The sequence below is a fragment of the Neurospora hispaniola genome, assembly GCF_033458365.1.
Source record: "Neurospora hispaniola strain FGSC 10403 chromosome Unknown B0T23scaffold_2, whole genome shotgun sequence".
NCBI lineage: Eukaryota > Fungi > Ascomycota > Sordariomycetes > Sordariales > Sordariaceae > Neurospora > Neurospora hispaniola.
The window spans coordinates 660701-683169 of NW_026944407.1; the positions used below are offsets into that span (position 1 = coordinate 660701).

The 22469-nt window shown below is 52.4% G+C and overlaps 7 protein-coding genes across 7 annotated transcripts; 2 read left to right on the forward strand and 5 right to left on the reverse strand.

Annotated features, from left to right (window-relative positions):
• Positions 1 to 83: 83 nt before the first annotated feature.
• Positions 84 to 1340, reverse strand: B0T23DRAFT_64813 (putative phosphoribosylaminoimidazole-succinocarboxamide synthase). The gene has a single exon (XM_062841593.1). It carries the CDS (start codon positions 1147 to 1149, stop codon positions 226 to 228), a length of 924 nt encoding a protein of 307 aa, XP_062695040.1. The 5' UTR covers positions 1150 to 1340; the 3' UTR covers positions 84 to 225.
• Positions 1341 to 2057: 717 nt separating this feature from the next.
• B0T23DRAFT_64820 (uncharacterized protein) lies at positions 2058 to 2984 on the reverse strand. The gene is made up of 2 exons (XM_062841594.1): positions 2482 to 2984; positions 2058 to 2354 (listed from the first exon to the last, which is right to left on the reverse strand). Exons 1-2 carry the CDS (start codon positions 2895 to 2897, stop codon positions 2309 to 2311), a joined length of 462 nt encoding a protein of 153 aa, XP_062695041.1. The 5' UTR covers positions 2898 to 2984; the 3' UTR covers positions 2058 to 2308.
• Positions 2985 to 3342: 358 nt separating this feature from the next.
• On the forward strand, positions 3343 to 5235 carry B0T23DRAFT_64808 (acid protease). The gene has a single exon (XM_062841592.1). The coding sequence runs from the start codon at positions 3453 to 3455 to the stop codon at positions 5040 to 5042; it is 1590 nt and encodes a 529-aa protein (XP_062695042.1). The 5' UTR covers positions 3343 to 3452; the 3' UTR covers positions 5043 to 5235.
• A 39-nt stretch (positions 5236 to 5274) lies between these two features.
• Positions 5275 to 8503, reverse strand: B0T23DRAFT_372652 (uncharacterized protein). Its single transcript, XM_062836746.1, has 4 exons — positions 8175 to 8503; positions 7707 to 8071; positions 7277 to 7628; positions 5275 to 7221 (listed from the first exon to the last, which is right to left on the reverse strand). Exons 1-4 carry the CDS (start codon positions 8314 to 8316, stop codon positions 5429 to 5431), a joined length of 2652 nt encoding a protein of 883 aa, XP_062695043.1. The 5' UTR covers positions 8317 to 8503; the 3' UTR covers positions 5275 to 5428.
• Positions 8504 to 8665: 162 nt separating this feature from the next.
• On the forward strand, positions 8666 to 9606 carry B0T23DRAFT_451185 (Molybdopterin biosynthesis MoaE; the record flags this gene model as incomplete). Its single annotated transcript, XM_062841112.1, has 2 exons — positions 8666 to 9082; positions 9176 to 9606. Exons 1-2 carry the CDS (start codon positions 8893 to 8895, stop codon positions 9604 to 9606), a joined length of 621 nt encoding a protein of 206 aa, XP_062695044.1. The 5' UTR covers positions 8666 to 8892.
• A 2463-nt stretch (positions 9607 to 12069) lies between these two features.
• On the reverse strand, positions 12070 to 15099 carry B0T23DRAFT_64903 (putative isp4 protein). Its single transcript, XM_062841596.1, has 4 exons — positions 14587 to 15099; positions 14216 to 14509; positions 13716 to 14162; positions 12070 to 13660 (listed from the first exon to the last, which is right to left on the reverse strand). Exons 1-4 carry the CDS (start codon positions 14845 to 14847, stop codon positions 12257 to 12259), a joined length of 2406 nt encoding a protein of 801 aa, XP_062695045.1. The 5' UTR covers positions 14848 to 15099; the 3' UTR covers positions 12070 to 12256.
• A 3571-nt stretch (positions 15100 to 18670) lies between these two features.
• Positions 18671 to 20624, reverse strand: B0T23DRAFT_65005 (uncharacterized protein). The gene has a single exon (XM_062841597.1). The coding sequence runs from the start codon at positions 20501 to 20503 to the stop codon at positions 18821 to 18823; it is 1683 nt and encodes a 560-aa protein (XP_062695046.1). The 5' UTR covers positions 20504 to 20624; the 3' UTR covers positions 18671 to 18820.
• Positions 20625 to 22469: the final 1845 nt, after the last annotated feature.

Consider the following 22469-nt stretch of genomic DNA (forward strand, 5'->3'; position numbering starts at 1 on the left):
CTTGTCCTGCCATACCCCGACTGACAAATTCCACGCCTCGTCTTTTTTTTTTGCGTCTATCACAATACCCCTTCTCAGCTTCCTGTTTTTGAGTGTATCCAGTATTTTCGTTACAGTGCCGAGTCCTTTTGAAGGCCTTTCCCGGTCACTCCTTTTCCCAGCAAACTATCAATCAGATAGTAACAACAGCAAACCCAACAAAACAAGCCCCATCCTATAGAACTCTCAAAGCTCACCAAGGGCTTCCTCCAATGTCTTGCCCGTGAGCAGCTTAAAGGCCTCCTTGTACCTGGCGCTCGTAGCTTCAGCAAGCTCCTGCGGCATCTCGACGCCGTCCTTGGCCTTGAGCCCCTCCTTAGTGAGCCAGTTGCGCAGGAACTGCTTGTCGAAACTGTCCTGGTCTCGTCCGACCTCGTACTCGCTGGCCGGCCAGAAGCGTGACGAGTCAGGGGTCAAGACCTCGTCAATGAGAACAATGTCGTCCGTCTCCTCATCCAGGCCGAACTCGAACTTGGTGTCGGCGATGATGATGCCGTGTTCGCGCGCATACTCGGCCGCAGTGGAGTAGACCTTGAGCGCCAACTCCTCAATGCGCGCCGCGTACTTGTCTCCAACAATCTCGGCCGCCTTCTCGGGGGAGATGTTCTCGTCGTGGTCGCCGAGCTCTGCCTTGGTGCTCGGGGTGTACAGGGGCTTAGGGAAAGGAGAGCATTGCTGAAGGCCGGCAGGTTGGGGGATGCCGTGGACCGTGCCCGTCTTCTGATATTCGTTCCAGGCGCTACCAGTAATATAGCCACGAACGATAGCTTCGATGGGGAAGACCTTGAGCTTCCTGACCTGCATGCTACGGCCCCGGATCAAGGACTTATCTTCATCGCTGACCGAGGGGGGAGGAGTGAGGCTGATGAAATGCGTCTTGAGACCCGGAATCCGCTCCCCGAGGACTTTGAACCAGTGAGCAGTAAGCTGTGTGAGGATGGCGCCCTTCTGGGGGACACCATTGGCCATGATGACATCGTACGCCGAAATGCGGTCGGTAGTAACGAACAGCAGTGTCTTGTCATCAATCTCATACAGGTCGCGGACCTTGCCGCTGGTCAACTTGGGCAGCGACTGGAGCTCAATGGTGGTTACCACGGGAGTCGACATGGTTGCGGTTGTTGTTGGTGATCTGCCTTGTTGGTGGTGGTGGACGGGACGGAACTGGACGGATCAGAAGAAGCAAAACTGCGCAGTGCAGTACTATGTTGTGGTCTTTATGGGGCGATCGGAAGGTGCGATTGGAGATCACTCGATGAGTAGCTCGGATCAATCCTTCAGGAACGAATGACTCTTTTTGATAAGAACAAGAGCGGGTCGCACCTCCAGTTGCAACCCCCTCGGGATGTGGACCGGGTGTCGACGGCCTTCTTTTTCGGCGACGGTGGAATGACCCATTGACCCCCCTCTCCAGTCCAGCTCACTAGCGAAGCAGGACAAAATTTTCAGGTGTCTTTTTAGTGTCGTAGGGCTGCTGCACAATGAATGCACAATGCAGACTGGTTGCACACCATGGCCGAGCAGAGTCCGTGGTGGCATGCCGTCCCACGTGTCTGATCAGCGCCGGACCGTATCCGTCCGACGGGGACCGTTGAGGACTCGTTTGACCGTCACCTCCAACGTTTATCGTCCAACCACCACCACCACCACCACCACCACCACCACCATTAACGACAACGTCGTCCCAGGTCTGTTCTCAAGACTCGAATCGGCCCATGATATTGGATCTTGTGTGTTTGGTTGTTATAAAATGAGGAGAAAGACCTGAACATCTGGGCCGAAAGCTGTGGCGCACTCTTGCACTGCCATGGAAACCTCAAAACTGCCGAACCTAGGTGGGCCGCTTGGGCCTCTTTTTTTATCAGACGATGTACGCTGTATAAGAACATCGAAGCAGCCCTACAAGCAGGCGAACGGGGGGAGGAACAAAGCAGTCGGTGGACCCGGTGGCAGATGCCCCTGTGTGTGTAGTGCAGTGACTATAGTATAAACTTAGTGAGGGGCCGAACGTGTGTGTGTCTGAAGATTTGGCATCGATTCCTTGAAGATGATTCCCTTGGTCTCATCCCTCCACAGTCTACCGTCTTCCATTTGACTTCCATGATTTGGGTTTCCGAGACTCCCCACCCTCTTCTGCTACCTACCTTCATCTCTCAGCAACGATCTTCAGCATTACCAGACGATAGGATTCTTCGTTCACAACCCTTGCCCAGATTAGACCGAAAAGTGGTGAACTGGCGCTAGCCTCCAGACCCAACCCGGCTTATCTCTAGAGGGAAAATTTTTGATTGTGACTCGACAAATCGAGCCTCAACCTGGAGCCGTTCGCTTAGTGCAGAACCAACCGAACCACTCATTTCAATTTTCGAGTGACGCAGCGTCCAGCGCAACCTCACGACCGCGCTTCGATCGGAAGGAAATTGTCAGAGAGGATCGACCTACACCGCAGGATCCTTGACGGTATCAACGCAGGCTGGAACGACGTGAACAGTGGTATTCGCTGCGAGGATGGAGCCTCGGAGTGGGAGGCCGGAGCATGACAAAGCTGGATTGATGCTGGGCGAGAATTCATTCTTCTTCTTCTTGCTTTCTTTCTCGCACGAGACAAAGGACGTACGCGCGTCAAGAAAAATTACCCAAGAGTGCTGAGGAAATGGCAGGTTCTGGGGGTGGTATTCAGTTGCCTTGGTGGTCGTTTGTCGTTGGCTGATAGGTTGGCCGTGGTTGGCATCACAGCAGCTGACAGGCGGGCACGTTGCTATTGAACGTCGGATACGGGCAGTAGTTTCTTGGCTTCTTGTGTCGTTGGCTCCCCGTGGCTCTTTTCCCAGGGTCAGGAGGGCTTCATCGGCGCCCATGGAGAAATTGGAAGCTTCTGCCCCTGGAGGGCTGCCTTGAAAGATGTCCGGGGAGCCCCCGTCCACGCCACACCCCAATGTTTGGTTTTCGCCCAAGTCTTTCTTCGGTTTGCAACGCCCAAGGCTAACCAAAAGAGCTATGCGCCGCCGGGGTTGCTCCTGAGTTGCTTTCCATCATCCAGGTGGCCGGCTCTTCGGCTTGCTCCTCAACATCAAAAGAGCGTCAATCACTCCAACTTTCTTATTTATAACCTTTGTTGCGCTTGACGTACCCGAGCAACCGGCAATCCAGAGACTCGCGAGACTCTGCAAAGCGGCTCCGCTCCTCTCCCCCATCTTTGTATCCACCCTCGACGAGGCTACACACCGATCCGATCCGATTCAAGGAGGACCCGGTCGAGTTCGCCAGCCCGTTCCATACCGGTTCTGGACCGCGTGAACAACTGTGGACATCTGTTGACGGCTTCCGCCTTAATGCGATCTACTTAACCCCTTTCGCTTCCGTCTCAACTTCCCACAGCATCCTGTGCCGTTGGAAAAGGGGTCATTGCTGCTATGAAGTCTACCTTGGCCACTCTGCTGGCCCTGGCCTCAGTAGCCGTTGCCGAGAATGGTGTCGTCAACTTCCCTCTCAACAGAGGCGTGCCTCACTTCAGGGTCGGCAACGTGCGCCAGAACGTCAAGCGCGACACCTACAGCCAGGCCCTGATCAACAACATTACCGGCGGTGCTTATTATGCCGAGGTCACTGTGGGCACTCCGGGCCAGAAAGTCAGCGTTGTGTTGGATACGGGAAGCAGCGACCTCTGGGTTGTGAGCTACAAGGCGGATTTATGCACCGACCCTTCAATTCAGCGGCAATGGGGGGATTCGTGCGATAAGACCTACAACCCGACCAAGAGCTCTTCGTACAAGGTCCTAGAGGAGGATAGCTTCGAGATCCGGTACCTCGACAATAGCACTGCCGCGGGTGATTACATTACGGACGACCTCAATATTGGCGGAACCACTATCAAGTCTCTGCAGATGGGCTATGCGACCAAGACCGTCCGCGGCGCCGGCATCTTGGGCGTGGGCTACTCCTCTAACGTGGCTTCCACTCAACGCTACCCCAACCTGATTGACCAGTTCGTCGCGCAAAAGCTCATCACCACCAAGGCCTACTCTCTCTACCTCAACGACCGCCGCAGCGACACGGGTAGCATTCTCTTTGGCGGCATCGACAAGGACAAGTTCATTGGCGACCTGTCGATCCTGCCCATTTACCTGGCCAAGGGGCAAGCCGAGCCCATCCACTTTGAAGTCGAGATGCAGAGTGTCTCGCTCGCCCTGACCAAGAACGGCAAGACCACCAAGATCATCTCCACCGACCCCTCCCTCAGCCAAACCTCGACCATCGCCATCCTCGATTCCGGCACCACCCTCTCCTACCTGCCCTCCAAGATCACCGACCAGATCCACACCAAACTATCCGTCTACGTCGACGAAATCTGGACCGGCCTGACTTTCATCGACTGCAAGTACCTCACCTCCAACCCGGACCTGCGTTTGTCTTTCACCTTTGGCGCCAACGCCACCATCTCCGTGCCCGTTTGGGAACTTGTCCTCGACCTGCTAGGCGAGACCCAATCCGAGCTCCCCTTCAAGATGCCCTTCAAGAACGCCTGCATCTTTGGCATTCAGAGCACCGCCGGCTTCCAAGAGGACAACTTCGATGAGGACTGGGCCCTCCTCGGTGAGACCTTTTTGCGGTCTGCCTATGTTGTGTACGACCTCACCCACCACCAGATCGGCATCGCGCAGGCGAACTTGAACAGCACGACGACCGATATTGTTGAGCTTAGCGGGGCGGATGGCGGGTTGCCGAGTGGATTGACGGGTGTGAAGGAGCAGCAGACAAGCAATGATCCATCGGGCAATGCGAAATCTGGATCGGGTTCTTCTACGGATAAGGACGGCGCCAAGGAGACGGAGACTGTCACTGCTGGGTCGACTGCTGCTACGGGGACAGCTGCTTCGGGGGCCAAGGAGACGGATAGCGCCGCGGCCGGGTTAAGTGCAAGGGGAGGTGCTGTTGGTGCTTTGGCCGTTGCGTCGCTCACGGGCTTCCTTGCCCTTGTTGGAGGCGCGGTTGTTGCCCTGTAGTTGCATACACAACCTGCTCTAAGGCGGATATATCTTGCACTACATATAGATACGACGGTTGTGGTTTTGAATATAGGATCAATCACTTACATACCGCTTACCTTGGATATAAAGGGCGGTTAGTGGTAGCGTAGATAGCGGTCACTGTACATGACTACCAGTGCAAAATATGCTACTGCATCAGGAAGCTTAATCAAATAATCTTATTCTCTGTTACGGGTGGATGGTAATGGGTTGTTTTATGACAAATAAGAACATAAGAAAAAATGGTTGTCAGTCATCCGGGTATAAAATGTCATTCAAGCAAGTGAACTAACTGTTGGGCAACTGAAGAGTCGGCTAGCGGCGGGACTCCCATAGTCGTTCGAGAACTACACCGCGAGCTATTACTCCTGCAACTTCTCGAACCTCTCCCTAGCCTTATCCCTTGTCTTCTCCACAAAGTCCGAAAATTGCCCCTTCGTCCTCCTCGCCGCCTCCTCGCTCGCATCGCCCAACTTGCCTCCCTCCGCACCCAGTCCAACACCAGGCGCATACGCCTCGGTCGCAATGGCCTGTGTGCGTCCCGTGCCTTCAGCACCCAGACCTGCGCCAGTAGTCCAGCCCATCTTGGCTAACATACCCGCGCCCTTGGACTTCTTCGCTGCTGCCGCCTCATCATCAGCTGCATGCTGTTGTTGTTGATGTTGCTGTTCCTTGCGCTTGTCTCCACCAGCAGAAACGGATGCGCCTAGCCCAGCAAGCATTTGCTTCGACAATTGACCACCTGGCTTGTTGGGCTGCAGGAATGCCTGCCGGCGCTCCATCGCCCTGTCGCGGTACCGCTGAGTGCGCTGTTCCTCCCGACGGAGCTTCTTGTCGGGGACCATAGTGAGCAGCACCTTGCCCTTTGCGGCCAACTCGGCGGCGGCGCGCTTCTTAGCTTGGTCGTCGGAAAGCATGCGCTTGTGCAGCTCGCTTTCCTGCTCGTGGCGCCATAAAGTTCCAGCGTGCTTGAAGGCACGGTGGCAGAGGTGGCAGTAGAGGGCGTCGAAGTCGGCGTACGAGGTGTAGACGGGCGGGGCGTCGTGCTTGAGGCGAGGGGTGCGGCGGGCGATGGATCGGGGCTCGTTGCCGAGCGAGATGAGCTTGGCGGCGGCCTTTTCTTTGGTTTCTGGATCTTTGAAGTGGTTGTGAACGATGACTTCGTGGCTGATGAGGAGGTCCTCCCGCGTGTAGGGGAGATGTCCGCGGTTGTTGATGGTTTCTTGCGAAGGGACCTTCCAGTTGCAAAGAAGGCATATCATGCGGTCCCAGTCGGCATATGAGAGGTACTGATCAGTCCAGTGGGGATTCAAAGGTCCGTCTGGCTCTTGATCCTCATCCTCCGCCTCCAATTCTGCAGTACCCAAGCCCCCTCCAGCAGCAGCCAGCTTCTTTCCATGTAGTTCCGCTGCCTTCTTTGCCCACATCTGCATTTGAGGCGCCATGGCGATGCCCTTCTCGCCAGGGGCAGGCTCTTTCTTCTTGAATTTCTTCAAAAGGCTAGCCTGACGGGTAAGAGAATTGTCCGTAGCGCTGCCATCTTTGAGGTAGGAAGACTTATTTGCGCTTTCAGGCTCAGATTTAGGTTCAACCGAGACAACATGGATGCTAGGATAAACACGTTCGTCCCAATACTTTAGTCGAATAGTAGGGTTGTAAATGGGCTGGAAAGAAAAGCGTGGATCCTCGTCCGGGCCAACCTCAAAGGCCGGAATGAAGACACCCGTGTGAATGAACGAAACAACAACCGCTCTGGACGCAATTGTGAACCTAGGGGAATTGCGAAATTTTGCGACTGCACCTTTGGCGTCTTCAACCGTCGCAAACTCGGCAAAACCATATCTCCACGACTCATTGCTCTTCCGATTCCGTATCAGAAAGACGCGGCGTAGGCTACCGGGTTTTGCGCCCAGATTTGCAGTGTTGCTGCCCGGCGCTGTCGACTTCAATTTGTGGGTACCGGTAGGCGCCTTTGTCGTTTCTTCGCGGAACAGCTTCATGACGCCCCTGGCAAGAACTTCCTCGGTCACTGACGCCTCCAGACCTCTGATTACGAGATACTGTGACGGCATTTGCTGAGGATCTTCGTCGGTTTCTCCTGTTAGGAGAGGACCCGCTGATGGGCCCCCATAACCGTAGCCGTAACTGGCATCATCTGCGCCCGTTAGTTAACAGTCTGCCAGGACAAGCAAAACGGGACGAAAACCCACCAGGTCTCTCTGTCTTGCATTTGAAACACGCAGCACGGTGTGAGAAGTTGACTGCACCGCACTTGAAGCAGTCCCAATCCTCATCGTCTCCGCGAAAGTCGTCCATGTCACTACGATTCCTTTCGAAGAAGATATCCATGGTAATATATTCCGAGTTGGCACCACGGGTGTGCTCGAGAGGGAACGATATATCGGGATGATACTGTTCCATGAATGTCTCTGCATCCGCGCGTCGTTTGAACTCGACGACCGCAAGGCGGCGGCCGGCGCTGTCGTATCGGAATCGAACGATCTTGATCTGGTCGGTAGACATGTGCGGATCTTGAGTGACGAGATTGAGGCCGTAGAGAACCTATAAGGGTTCGAAGAATGCGTTTTAGGATCTCTGTAAAGCTACACGATGAATGCACAGATACGGGGGTAGACTCACATCGCGTTCGGTGGCGTCCTCTGGAATACCTTGGAGAACTACAATCTTGCCTCCAGGCGCGGGCGCGGGCGCATCGTTGTGTCGCCTGGAAGATTGACCTTCCCTATACCCTCCGTTATGGCGGCCGCTTGGGCTTGTCCCTCGACCACGTCCTCGGTAATCGTCGACGTCGTAGTGTCTTCCTCCACCACCGCCACCACCACTACCACCACCGCCGTGTCTGCCCCAGTCTCCCCGATGAGCGCCGCCGTATCTGTCACCACCTCCTCTGTCTGGCCTGCCTCTATCTCCATCATTGTCTTCGCCGCCTTCGCGATATTCGCCGTCATCGTCGTAGTTGAGGCTTCTTGACGGACTTAGAGCATCTTGTTTACGTGTCAGACACAACCAAAGTTAGCCATGGCAAGCTCGGCAGCAACTTGTAGTAGGCACAAAAATGGCCATCGTCCAGGCTTGTTCAGGTTTTACCCTCTCTCGACCGGTAGTACTCGCCGTCTTTTGGTCTCAGATCGTTCGAGCCCGGTAGGCGCGAGTATGATGGTGGTGGACTACGACTGCGACGGCGGTAGCCACCTGTGTCACGCGCCCTGGAAGCGTAATCCTCAGGCATTGCGGCGCGGGTTCATGAGAAGCGCGAATGGTGGGTTGCTTGACGCGCGTATTTTGGAGGTGTTCTGCGATCGGATGATTTTCTTATGAACTGAAGTTGCGCGTTACGAAAATGAAATCTTCCGTCAAGTGATGGAAAGCTTTCAGTTGTCTCCGTGGTTGGTGAATGGCAATTGCGAGAAGTTGCGAGAGCTCGTTGATTGTAGGTAACGAACAATGGCTTCCCGCTCGTTATCTTATCGGGTAACTTACGGCATGCGTGACCGTATCTTACACTATGCTCCGCCAAGTCCCACTTGAGGTACAAGGAACGAAGTGGACTACAACCTTGATGTCCACCACTGACTAACATCTAACTTGATATATACCTAATACTTACTTAGGAAGACCGTTCAATCACATCTTACTATCGCTTCACACATCCAGTCCACATCTACCAACTTCCCAGTTCTCACTCCACATAGCTCACGGCAATAACCACTTCCTGACTCAACAGATTCATGCTTGAAGCCTACAGCTTAGGACACCACCAGAAAGTCAAACATCTCACGCCTCATCAAGACTCTAGTCATCAAGCATGGCAACGCAACAACCAACCCAAACCGATGATCCGGCTCAAGCTCAACCGCCACAGACAAACCCAGCAATGCCCACCGAGATCTCAGAACCCGGCATCTACGTAGCCCTCACCCACGACCACCTCAACTACCAATTCGTTATAGACCGAGTCCGCTCCCCAGAAGCTGGGGCCATTGTTGTCTTTGCTGGTTCGTTCATCCCTCCTCCTCCTCCCCCACTTCTGTTCCCTCTTACTTCCATTCTCTCATTCCATAAAACTAATTAACTAACACTTACCCAAGGCACCACCCGTAACAACTTCAACTCCCTCCCTGTCCAGCACCTCTCCTATACCTCCTATGCGCCCCTCGCTTTGCGCACCATGTTAACCATATGCCGCTCCATCCTCACCAAGCACGGGTTGAAGGGGATAGCGATGGTACACAGGTTAGGTGTGGTCCCCATCGGAGAGGAAAGTATCTTGATCGCTGTATCATCTCCGCACAGACAGGCGGCATGGAGGGCGGGGGAAGAGGCGTTGGAGGAGTGTAAAGCCAAAGTGGAGGTGTGGAAGCGGGAGGAGTTTGGTGGCGAGGGGGGAGGGGTGTGGAGGGCTAATAGGGATGGTGCGGTGGGGGTTAAGGTTGATGAGCCTAGGATAGGGAAAGGGGAGGTGGATGAGAAGGGGGACGAGGGCGGCAGCGGGAACGGGGGAAATGATAGGGAGAGCTGATAGGGAAAGGTACCTCTAGTACTGGGAGGGGGGAGAGGGTGGTAGTGATAGCGCGAGTTTGGAAGGCACGAATGCCCGGGAACGTGTATATGATGACGAGACGACAGAAATGGTCCGAGGGGAGATGAACCGACGGATTTTAGTAAGAGATGTTATAAATGTCTATACTTCAGCATCTCTATTCTTTTCTTCGAGCCAGGATCTATATTAGAGGCAAGCACCTCTATGAATTCCAACATCCTCTGTATCACGTTTGTCTTTGTTTTCACACATGTCCATTAGGCCGTCGATCATAAAGCTAACATTGACCAATTAACAAACAAAAATCAGAAAGCAAATCATAACCTCATCCCCATCATTATTTATCTTCCTCGGGATAAAAGGCAGATTACTCTTACCAACTGTCCATCCCAGTTACTGAATTTCTTGCTACAGACACACTTCCTTTGTTATCTTCCCGTAGATTCTCCGTCGTGCCTTGCATTTGTCTCAATCCCCTTTCCCTTTAGAACCCCCTACTTCATCGATACATAAGCACGTCATCTTCATTCTCCCCACCACTACTATTTCGATTCACTTCCACCGTGACTTCCACTGCCGTGAGTACCCTTCTCCTTATCCCTCCCCTCACTACCATCATCACTGCCGCCTTTCAAAACACCAGTGCCAGCACCGGATGAAGGCTTCGGCGGCGGACAGGCGCCAATCGGCTTTGGAAAGTCATAACCTGATCCGCGGCCTCTGGGGCATGGTTTTGATGGGTAGCCGGATGGTGAGATGTTGGGCTGGGTTAGGATTTTGCCGGTCGAAGAACAGGGTGGGAGTTTGTGCAGTGAGTGTGACTTGTGTATCTCGAGTAGAAGTCTTCGGGCAGACAGGCTGACTTAGCTGGCTGGTTGATGGAAATAAAGAGCTTGGTCTGAAACAAAATCTGGAAGTTTGAAGGTGTTTGAGGGTGAGTGATTCTGTGTGTGTGGTTGTCGGTGACCGACTGACAGGTGGAGTAGATCAGTGACCGGCTGAGAAAGATGATGTCCGAGGCCGTGGTGCTTGAAGATGACTGCTTCGTAGAAACAGGTCCGGTGCCTGTAACGTGTAGAGCAGTTTTCTTGCTTCTGCTACAGAGTGTCTGTCACCTTGCGGTGGGATCACTGTCTTGCTGACGTGACACAAATAAGTGTTGGGAGGTGGTGATTTTTCTGTGTGTCTGCCTCAAGATTTTTAGAAGAAAGAGCAGCGGCGTTCAGAAGAACGAACGACCGAATCGAGGTGGTTGTTGTCGAAATACGAAGAGAGAGAGAGAGAGAGAGAGAGAGAGAGAAAAGAAGAAACGATGTTTGTTCCTAGAGCAAGGGATGGGATTACCTGGGATAACGGCCTCTTTCCAATCCCCGACAACCTTGTTAACAAAGAAACAACTGGATACAGCCCTTCCCAGGTCGTCGATGCCCTGAGTGAGGTGATATCCAGGGGAATGGGGCCACATAATGGGAGATAGTTCATTTTCGAATGCAGAGGAGGAGAAGAAAGGAAGGAGCAGGTCTTCAAGAGACATTGGCGATGGTGCCTGCCATGCATAATCGTTTCTTGCGGTATCCTTAGCAGGGCAGCTCGAAGACGGATCAACACTGAAGCGTGGAATGGCATCTGGTGGCACACCGCTTATCCTGTATGATCAGGGTACCTCCTTCCTGTAAAGCCTCTTAGTCACACATGGGTGAGAACTTTGCGGGATAGTAAGAGTTTACAGTACGCGTTCAACAATCGAGATCCGACAGAATCGAAAAGTCGGATGCCGTAGGTACATACGAAGCGAACGGAGTCCGGAATTGCGTGTTTCGAAAAGAAGATAAATCAGAGCGTTGGGAAACACTGAGTTGGGGGAAGATGCCTTCAGTCGACTGAGAGGTGACGCAAGCCCATGGTCGACTTGCTTGCAATTGTGCCGACGTACGGAATGGCTTCATGGGTCAATGGTGATGACGATCATCAAGACCGGTCAGTCATTTCAAAGAACAAGTTGAAAGGTTTGCTGTTATTTCCATTGGTAACAATATATGACTGGTACGGACACTGCAAGGAAAGAGGATGATTAGTCCGGTAGAGAGTTTGGCGGTAGAGAACCCACATTTGTCATGATGCTCATGGATACTGGAAGCGGGAAGGCAGGGCATCAGCAGACCGGTGCAGGGATATGTCAACCGTCAGACATTTCCATGGAATACATCATTACTTATCGCACCGTAGCGTTGAGAGAAATATGCGTATCGTCATAACCCAAGCCCCCAAGCTTTGCGCAGGTCCCTACCGAGGACACATAGCACGGGACGTCCTCAATCTCCTCACCGAAAACCCGAAAATGCTACATAATATTCCGTGAACCATCCGAAGGCCATGGACACCCACGAGAGTAAGCCCCTTCACTTAAGCCAATATCCTGTAAATGTCAAAAAACCCCTTCATGTTGTGCGCGGCATACATGTGCCGGCTGTGCCTGTCAATTTCCGTCCATAGGTAGCCAAAATCCCCAGAAGTTCCCGCCAATCCCGAAGGTATTCCAAATCATAGACTCCGTCGAGAAAAATACCTAACCAAACTCCAAAACTCCTCCTGTCTCGTCCGATCCCTCGCTATGACTCGTGACTTGCAACTATGGCCATTCGCGAGGTCCAAAGATCTCTCCTGGCGGGACGAGTTTCTGTACCGCTTTGGCGGTCGAATCCATGGTGCTCTTAGCCACTGTGTTGCCAAACCATTCTGGCGCTTTGGTGTGTGATAGTGTAAGGGAAAAGAAAATAACGAGAGTCGACAGCAAAAGGCCAACGTCAAGGGCGGCCGAGGTGAGGTAGTTGTACTGCAGCCACCAACCCGTCTTCCGACGGCGAATGAAAAAGTTGAAAACAGTGCCGACTATGCCCCAGCAGTAGTAGATGTAAACAGTTGCGGGCGGAATCCAGCCTGAACCGCCAAACACCAGCGGGAAGTTGACATAGCGCCAAAGCGAGCGCGGATACCGTCGAACGAAAAACCACGAAATCACGGGAGCAACGGCACCAACGAGCCAGAACCACTGTAAAGAGCTATACAGTGCTTTACCGGAGAACATGCGAGCCGGTCCAATCGCACCCCAAATGACGGATGCAGTGAAAAATACCTTGGCATTGGGGCAATCAAATTGGTTGGCCTGGCCGTCTGTGCAAATATCGGGAATTGCCCCGAGCGCCCAGTTCATGACGGCGATCTGGACAATGGCGGACCAAACCGAAGCTATCAGCTGGGACCAAAACATGACACGAGGTGGCACCTTCATGTAATGGCCGAGCTTGAGATCCTGAATGAAATAGAGCGCCTGCGACATGACGAGATAACCGTAGTTCTTGAACATCATCATGACCAAGGGGCGGCCGGGGAGCATGTAGCCGATGACATACTCGGTCAAGACGTTCAGTCCTAATTGGATATTGGTAATGGCCTGAATGATTCCGATCGGAATGGTCCACACCACCGGAATCAATATGCAGATGATAAACGCCCACCATGGGAAGCCGGTGTCCCAGGCGCACACCGCGGCAAAGGACATACCAAGCATGACGGCAAATAGGATGATATACCACCAATCCTCGGCGTCACGGTATTTCTTCATGAGGCGCATGTGGACATCGTCTTCTTGATGGCGGGCCAACTTCCACTGATTCCAGATGTCCTTGCCGTGGTAGAGGCCAACGTGAACAATGACGGCTGCGACAGCTGCAAAAGACAGCCCATATGCAAGGGCAAATTGGGTGGGGAGGTAAAGCGGCGAGTATGTGTGGTACTTGGCCTCGTCGAAATGCAGGTTTTCGTTAAGAATGCGCAAAACGTCGTACCTCTTTCCGGTGTTGTCGTACGAGTGCGACTCTTGGACTGGCAGATAAGCCGAGTACCATATATTCGAATATTGGATTCCAAGGGAGACAATAACGAAGAAAAACGTGACACCGCCGACGACGTTGGCGATCGCATGAAATGGCGACGCGAGGGGTGACAGGAGATATCCAGAGATGATAGACCAATCCTAAAGAGAGTCAGCACACGAGATTGATCTCGCCCAGTAATTGTAAACCACTCACAAGAGTGATAGGGAATAGCCCATATCCGCTTTGTCCGCCAAACAGCTGATTGACAATGACGTTGTCGGGCCAGATCCAGGTAATCCAGCACATCCAAGATAGTCCCTGGAAAAGATAGCCAGGAAACCAGTACCACGCAAATGATCCAGCCATGACAATCAAGAACCATCGGTATCGGCTAATTGACCAACCATTTGTCCTTGCCGGATCCGAGGGCGAGTGATCGTGGAGGGTGTAGAAGAGTGTGCAGTTGATGAGATCCGCGGGCCATATCATGGCAGCGGGCCAAACCAAGAACCTTCTTGCCAAACCGGCAAGCCCATAGCCAGTGCAGAGCGTCGAGATGCCGAAGAGGATTTGCCAGGCCCAGCCGAATGACTGTTTGTACCAGATCTCCTGAGCAAGAATGACATCAGTAGCATACAAAGCACCACCGCCATACGCAGCCTAAGGAAGAAGGAGTTAGCGGCTGGCTTAACATAACAGAAGGTCAGACGTACATTGGACATGACAACAATGATGACATGTTCCTTGAAGTTGAATGGTCCGGGTTTGAGGTTGAACTTGATGCCGAATACGGTGAAAACACGGTCGGGGAAGATGAGATCCCAGCCCAGGCCGATGGGGTATGCTATGAGTTGGATAGCCAAAGTCGACAACGAGATGCTAGGGGTTCGCAGCGAGAGAAGCATATTGACAGCGGAACCGATAGTGCAAAGCAACATGCCGATAGTCCAGGCCCGGATGGTGTTGACGGGCATCTCGACATCGTAATTTCGTACTGAAGCTCGAACCTTTTGAAGTCGGTGTTAGAGAGAACCCAAATCGGTGTTGATCATGACACGCAGAGCGATGAAGCGGGATATCTCACTTCTGGATATGGGGAATTGTCTTCAGCCAATATTTGGTCGATCTCGGTTCCTTTCTCGATGTTTGCGCTATTCAAAGCCGTTTCGACCTCGTCCAGCTCGTCCAATGGTAGGTTTGGGTCCAGGCGATGCATCTTTTCGAACCGCTTCAGTGCAGTCAAGGCCTCAATGCCAGTCGAGTCACCTTCGAGCGATCCATCGTCTACCATATCCGGCATAACATCCTCATCGCCGTGCCGTCGTCGAAAAAAATTGCGAAGCATTTTGGAGCAAAAGCGTGGTTCGCTATGCCTCCCATGCAACCAAGCCGGGAAAGCAAAGCGGGAACACGATCGGGTTCGTGCCGATCTGATGGGGCAATTCCGTGAAGCGACGGATAAAACTTGACAGCTGGATGGTTAGTAAGCTGATCGAAGCGTAAACATCGCTGCCTCGACTCCAGCGACCGTCGACGTTTAGAACATAAGGCTACGATGTGAGTTGAAGAGGTAAGAATCCAAAAGGGTTATGACGGAGGAAGAGTGTTGTAAATGGAATGTCGACTGAGGGAGACGACGATGAAAGGAGAGACGGATGAGATGATAGGGAGATAGCAAAAATGTGGGTTCCGAGTTCACGCCAGGCCGGTCTCTGGACCAGTCCCGGGTTCTCTTTGGCTCGTCTCTCTAGCTCTCTTTCGGACCTCTCTCAGACCGGTCGAAGTCTTGGCCTTTCGCACCTCATTGTGGCATGGACTAGCGTGGTGTGAAGATACTGTGTAGATATGGATGTCGTGGGTGCGTGGATGTCCAGTGGGTGACACGGCTCACACGGTCAACACCACCACCACCACCACCATACCCATCACCTCCTCAGGGCACCACACCTCTTTCTTCACTTGCTTGTCGGCCAGGGCAGTGCTGGGAGCCAGTACACTAGTTGCGGTTGAAAATGTGGGAGGGGCAATGCATGATATCGAACTGTACCGTTTCTGGAAGCACTAGCCATGGCGGAAGATGCAGCCCCAGCCAGTGATGACCTGCCTAAATGGGCCCGAGGGCCTGCGAAGGGCAACTACAGGGTGGGTTCAAGCGAGACCGACAGGGGTTGAGGGTATCTTGAAGCGGGGGCAACCACATGGGCTCGATGGGTAAAGAGGCTCAGGGCAGAGGGTGACGATGGAGGAGAAGGCTGGCGTGAGCGTTTTCCGGTTCGCACTCTGGTCCCCGTCGCTGGGCGGGTGCTGACTGGCTGGAATGATTGTCCAAACTTCACCTCGGCGATCATTATGGGGAATATGGATCGATTGTTCGAATGGGTACTGGGACCGATACTAGCAGTCTGTGGACGGCGATGTTGTTCGAATATCATGGGCCCATGGATTCCGCGAAACACATGGTGACTTCACAAAGTCGGCTCTTGATGTGCGGATAGCGTTTCGTTTGGGATATCTTGATAAGGCCGATGAAGGACCTTTTGATCCGTCCCATTGCTGGTAGCAGTGTTTGAAGTAGAGCAAAATGGCAATGTTGCACTCTGACGGCGCCGCCTTCGTATTGATAGCTGCCCCTGTGTCTCGTTGCTGAAAATATATACCTAACATTGATTCTTCAGCTGCTGTTCTGTCCTGCACCAGTGGCTCTCTGGCCTTGTTGAATCAACAGGCAAGCAGTGGCTATACACTACAGATAGCACTCAGAGTCTCAGACAGCGCCGGCGAAGCAGCGGAAAACGGAGTTGCCTCGCATCTCCGTCAACTGGGGCGATATGGCGCAGCAGTTCTGAGGAGGACGGCTTGCCACTTTCTCATCAATTTCGCTGCCTCTCGTTTCTGGGGAATCTGGTAGGTTCATAGGATCGATCCCGGCAAGTGTACCGTTCGTGCCACCGTTTCTCCGTGGTTTCTGAGTGGTCCAGTGGCCATGATGGTGGGGATGGGTTCAAGCTAGTGCTTGACTAGGCGACGGCCGACGGCGGGCATGCAAATGCTTAAAAAATGCGGGCCACTAGCCCGGGCGCATTACATCGTCGTGATGGGATCGGGAATGTTACCACGAAGTCCTAGGTGAAAGGCGTTTTAGATTCGTTTACTGGGACTGTAGCCGGTGAGGATTCCGAGCAGAGTTATGTAAGGTCAGGTATGTAATGGAATGTGAAAATAAGATGGAATGTCCTTGATTCCATCCCAAGTTGGGACATGGAAAAGAACACTGCAGTCTACTCCCGCTACAGGGAGCGACAACCAGTGGGAAGTCTCCACCGTTCGGGGTCTGAGGAGATAATGTACTGAGAAGGAACTGCCCGTCTCTATCCGCCCCGCAGATGCCCTGTGGTTGCCCAGCCTTTGAGCGGGATTCCATCTCATCTCCAATCTCTCGTCAGGCATCGTCCACCCAGAACCGCCGGCACTCGGAACACGCAATTTCGAGATATGGCCTCGATACAAAGTACCTATCAACGCCTTCGTCCAAGACGGACGGTCAAGACCTGCGCCGAGCCTCCAGAACCAATCTCAGACGTTTCTTTTATCTCTGGAAAGTGTGTCCAGGAGCGGTCCAACTTCATGACTGTACCCCTTCCAAGTCAATTCCAAGCATCCACGCCATCTCAGCTTGTGTCTTGGTTCCAGTTTGTGGCAGTCGCAGTTCTCAACCACCCACTCCTACCACTGACTGCATTCTTGCCCAGGTCCACCCCCCTCATTTTCCATTCCATCACGCCGCCGAGACGCCAAATGATGTTGTCTACATATCATGAACGATAACCAGCAAATGACCTATCCTTCGCTTCTCCTGAACCAATCCCAAAATTTCGTACTGTGTGTTGTGCAGGCAGGGCAGTCTGGTCGGCTACTATCTTGCGAGTGCCGAACGAGTTTACTCTTCTCTTCGTCCGATAAGCTCTGTTGGGGTGTCGAGTTTCCAACGAGCCATGTGACAAATCATTGGCACCAGGTACCGCTCTCTCTCTCTCCATCGTTATCAAAGTCGTTTTTTTTTTTTTTTTTTTTTTTTTTTTTTTTTTTTTTTTTTTTTTTTTTTTTTTTTTTTTTTTTTTTTTTTTGAATGCATGCATCAAGACCGACTTCCAAAAACTGTCTGTGAATTAGGTCGATGCCTCCAAACATCACTCCTCAGAACTCCTCTGAGGACGGTGGGTGTCTTGACTTCGTCCGCAGATACGGCTGTACCACACGAACATGACCGAGACGATAGTGGCCGAGACCGCTCAGTCACCCAAATAGCATCAGCTTTAAATTTATTGACTGACGCCCAAGATCTGGCTAATATACTTATGTTGCCCAACTCAGTCCACTCAGCATCTTTCCTCAACGTGGCCCGTCGCTGTTCACTTTTCCGTGTTTTTTTTTCCGGTTTTTCTTTTCTTCTTTTCTAAGTCCGCCGAGAGCGCCACCACCCAGGGTTTGGTTGTACGCAGCAGAGTATCAACAGCTGCGGCAATGCCCTATGCTTTCTCCGTCTCTCTGTATTGACAAGAGGAAGGAGCTGAAGACATGTGGGAAACCGAGAGTTTCTCCGAAACACTGCATCGAAGATCGAGAAGAAAGAGAGAGAGAGAGAGTACCGCACTATACGCATTACACAGACAATTCTTGGTATCCGATGATCAGTCGTCCTATCGAAATGAACTCAGTTGGTACTCGTGAGGCACCGCAAGATTTGATGACCGACTGCACTACGCCGTTACTTGATGTGTACGTTGGCTCAATCCTTCTCTCAACCAACCTTTTGGATATTCATACCAAAGATAGGTTCAGGGCCGATACTTCATTCCTTTCTCGTGAGTGCATTGTCAGCGTTTAATACAAGCATCAGCTCCATTTCCACACATCCGAGCGCTTTCATCTCTTTTGATTTGAGTTGTACGACAATGATAATGAGGACTAAACTGGGCACAGCACACAAACACAAATCAAGAGATCAAAGAAGCAGATGAAGTTCACTGTGCATAGATAGAGGTGATCATATGTAAAATTGACGTCGCCCAAGTGACAATGGGCGAATTATGTATGTGTTGTAGGTAAGTGCCTACCTAGGTATGTAAACCCGATCCCCTCCAATGTCCTGTATACACCCTACCCATTGCGCCAACTCCATCCATCAATATGTCCAAACCATGTCAACTCCCAAAATGTATATCAACAAGAACTGTGAAACCTCCCGCCGTCTTTTCAGGACCTCCCCACATGACATGTCACCAACTGACCACGACAGTCACTTGTATCTAACACCAAAGTCATGACCGACTACCATTCCTCCTCCATAACCTCCCGCGCCTTCCTAAAACATTTTGCTTCGCGCTACTCCCAGTCTCGCGCTCATCGGCATTGCTACAACTCTTCCTATATCCGTGTTCAGCCTCCTCCATCACCGCCCCGAGCTGTGGACTTTGGTTGCGGCCCCCATCAGACCGTGGTCGCCTCAGGTGAATAGCCTTGTGAAACAGTGTTGTTATTGTTGCTGTTGTTGTAGTTGTCGCACTGCGGGTATAATCACTAGTACTCCGCTGATGATGATGGCTTTTTTGGGTCTGACGATCTGTGTCGTGACGGGAATGGTGCCCTTGAGCTCCGAATATACTCCTCATAAGCCGCCTCGCAAAGCTTTCCACAACCCCTCCAGCACCGAAATGGTTATGCTCGTCTGATCCAGAGTCTGAGTCGAACTCTTCATCGTCCGAGTCGGTTTCGAAAACTGAGACGACAGGTGGAAGAGGAACAGTAACAGCAGCAGAAGGAGGAGGTGGTGGCGGCGACGGTGATGGTGGTTGCAGAGGTGGCAGTGGTGATTTTGGAGGTGCTGGGAAAACTACTGGCGAAGGAGGTGATGATCGAGGAGGTCGTTGTGGTCGTTGTTGTGGTTGGACGGAAAGGGGGAGAAAGGGCAGAGGTCGCTCTTCTAACTTTTGTTGTTGATGCGTCCTTAATTGTTGTTGGTGCTGGTCCCTGCTGCTAAGAGGTCTGGGACAGGCACCACTGCAGGAATTGCGATGCAGATTGGTGGGGGATGGGCGGCGGAAATCGGTTGGGTTGAGGTAAGGAGGTTGAAGGTAGAGAGATGACGGCTCTGTCTGGTAGGTTGTAGGAGCCGACTGCTGCGAGAAATTGCTTGTGGAAGAGGGGACAGGGATGATGGATGGCCTTGCCCGGAAGACCAGGCTTGCTGATGTTGAGGTCGTTGGCGACCTGGTGCTATGTGGACTGACGGCCACAGCCAGCGGCTCGCCCCCCAGTTTCCTTTTCCTGCCGAAGCCCGACTTCCTGCGCATCACTACTGGGGATCGTGGTGGTGGGATTTGCTCCAGCCGTAAGGTGTCCGAGGTCCATGGCCGGGCGAAAGATGATCTCCCTGGTGGCGGCACCGAAGAAGAGTTACTATCAACAGAGGACGGCGTTGGCGGGAAGAGTGAGTAAGTCGAGGTGGGAAGGGGCTTGTTGAATGTCCGAGGCACCTGGTGACTGTGACTGGTATATGGAGGAGTCAGAGGCCATTGGTTATTCCCCTGGGCGAAGCCACTATCCGGCCGTGACGAAGTCAAAGTTGGCCTGCTGCTCTTCTTCCTTTCCGGTGTGCTGTCGGTTGTGCAGCTACCAGCATGGTGGCTAATGGGCCGTGCTAAAGTGTTTGTCGTCTGGAGATCCTTTTCGTGTGCTCGAGTGTTGTTCCAAAAACAGTTCCATAACCCCCCCGTCCTGGAGGTGTGGTCATACTGGTATTCTTCCTCGGCAGAGATATCAGAGCCTTGGTCTTCGACCATGCTCGGTACAGATGAGATATCGGACCCAACAGACTCGCGGCCCGGAGATGTTCCTGATGAGGGGTAGGAGTAGTTTGATGTTTGGGACTGGGGAGGATACGTGGTGATGACTTGAAGGGTTGGACGTGGGTCCCGGCCGGGAAGCTGGCTGTGGAAGTCCATTGTTTATGCCTTGAGTATCTGTAAAACAAGACAGGAAAGAGGCATCAGTGTGAGCAAACTTGGAGCAGGGTGACGGGAAGTTTATCAATGTGTAAAACAAATTATTTGCGGCTCATCCGGACAGGGCAGTGATTTGTGATATACCATAAAGAAGCAAAGAGATCAAAGCATCCTGCGGGATTCACGTCGACGATCCGCTTGAGTCTCACACCTTCAGGTGTGGGTACACTCTCAAGGCGTATATGTACTCGACGTTGTTGCATGGAACACCGGGAGAAAGGACGAATCCAAACAAAAACAAAAGCCTTCCACAAGGAATGAAAGAAGCGCATTCTCAGCCACCCAGTCGGCTCAAGTTCTCCACATCGCACCGTCGCGTTACTAAACCAAGCGCTTGGAACGCCATATAACAGTCGAGGCTGAACCTTGAATTCATGGGAGTTTCGACTGGAACGCAGCAGTAGCCCCGGGCAACTCCGTGTCACCACGGCATCGACTCCCCAGCTTACCCTATTGTGTATAATATGCACCCAACCATCCCCAGGATTTCTATTTTGGCCACTTCGAGGCTCGTAAACGTCGTTGGTCCAAGCTGAAGTCGGATTAGGGCATAAGTGGCACTTTGTTTGTGACATGACAAACAAGGGAGGACGGGGCTGGAAGGAGAGTGGTGTTGTACGTGATAGGGAATTGATTGCCGTGCCCCCGTTACCAAGCACGTCCACGTCGGGAAGCCCTCAAGCTGTGGCGGGAAAGGGTCCAAACAGTCCATCATGTGTTCTTCCTGAGCCACAAAAGAGAGCGACAAAGGGTGCGATGATGCATCTAACCTCCCGATCTGAAGGTACCCGTGGTGATAGCTAGTGCAACAAAAGGGAATGAATGCCACCGATGGCCGAGACAATGGAATGAGAAGCTGCCTAAACATTGAGACAACAATCGCCTCTCTGCGCTATGCTTCGGTTTGTCTCCCCAGCAACCTACCCTTCAATCTGAACCCTCATGATACAAGGCGAAAAGTCAAACTGCCATCCATACGAGGGAATTTGCTTCCTCGGCTTTGAGCCGGAGCTTTGGGTTGGCGTCTCAGATGGGATGAGCGGTGCATGGAGCAAGGGCTAGTCGGCTCGATTCCGGAAGTTTGACTGCTGCAAATCGGTCGAAAAGTCGACTTATGTCGGGGCTTGTCATGAGTCGTGCAATATAAACCTTGGCTTGGCATAATGTAAAAGTGGAAGTACGAGGGGATTTCCCAGCGGTTATTTTGAAAACCGATTTCGAATAGCATGTTTGATGATGGAAAAGGGAGCAAACTTGACGTCTGAAAGAGGATCTGCAGTCAGGGCCTCCGCTGCGTTGAGTAGTGCACAACAAAGGTCATCCCTTCCTTGCGCCTTCTCTTTTCTTTTTCTTCTTTCGACGTTGCAACATGGCGCTGATAACGGCCCTTTGCCCGCCACGATCTTACCGAAATCACCAAATGGCTGCACTAAACACTTGCTATTTTTTTGCCATTTGTTTCTTTGACCATATTTGCGCATTTTGACCGCCGGCCACGCGCTGCGTTGGGGCTGGCTTCTCGTTCATTTGGTTGGAAGAGTGGCTCACTGCTGCTGCTGCTGCTGGACGTGACGTGATAAGTCACGAGGGAGCTCATAGAGACGACAAACGAAGCGAGACTGATGTCATGCAGAACACTACGTTGGACGTCGTTAGTGATCAAAGAACGTTACTAACATGACACCAGATAATGGCTGGCTGTAAAGATAAATGCCCGATACGTCGATCAAAACTGACAAGATATGCTGTTCCATACCAAATAGTCCCGAGGAAGCACTATACTGTGTCGATCGGAACCTCATAATGTTATAGTGGTCATGAATCTGCGGGACTATCCGGTGCTGCGGAGGATGCCGTCGAGTGATCCAAGTCAGTGTCTATGTCCTCCTCCCTTGGAGATTGTTCT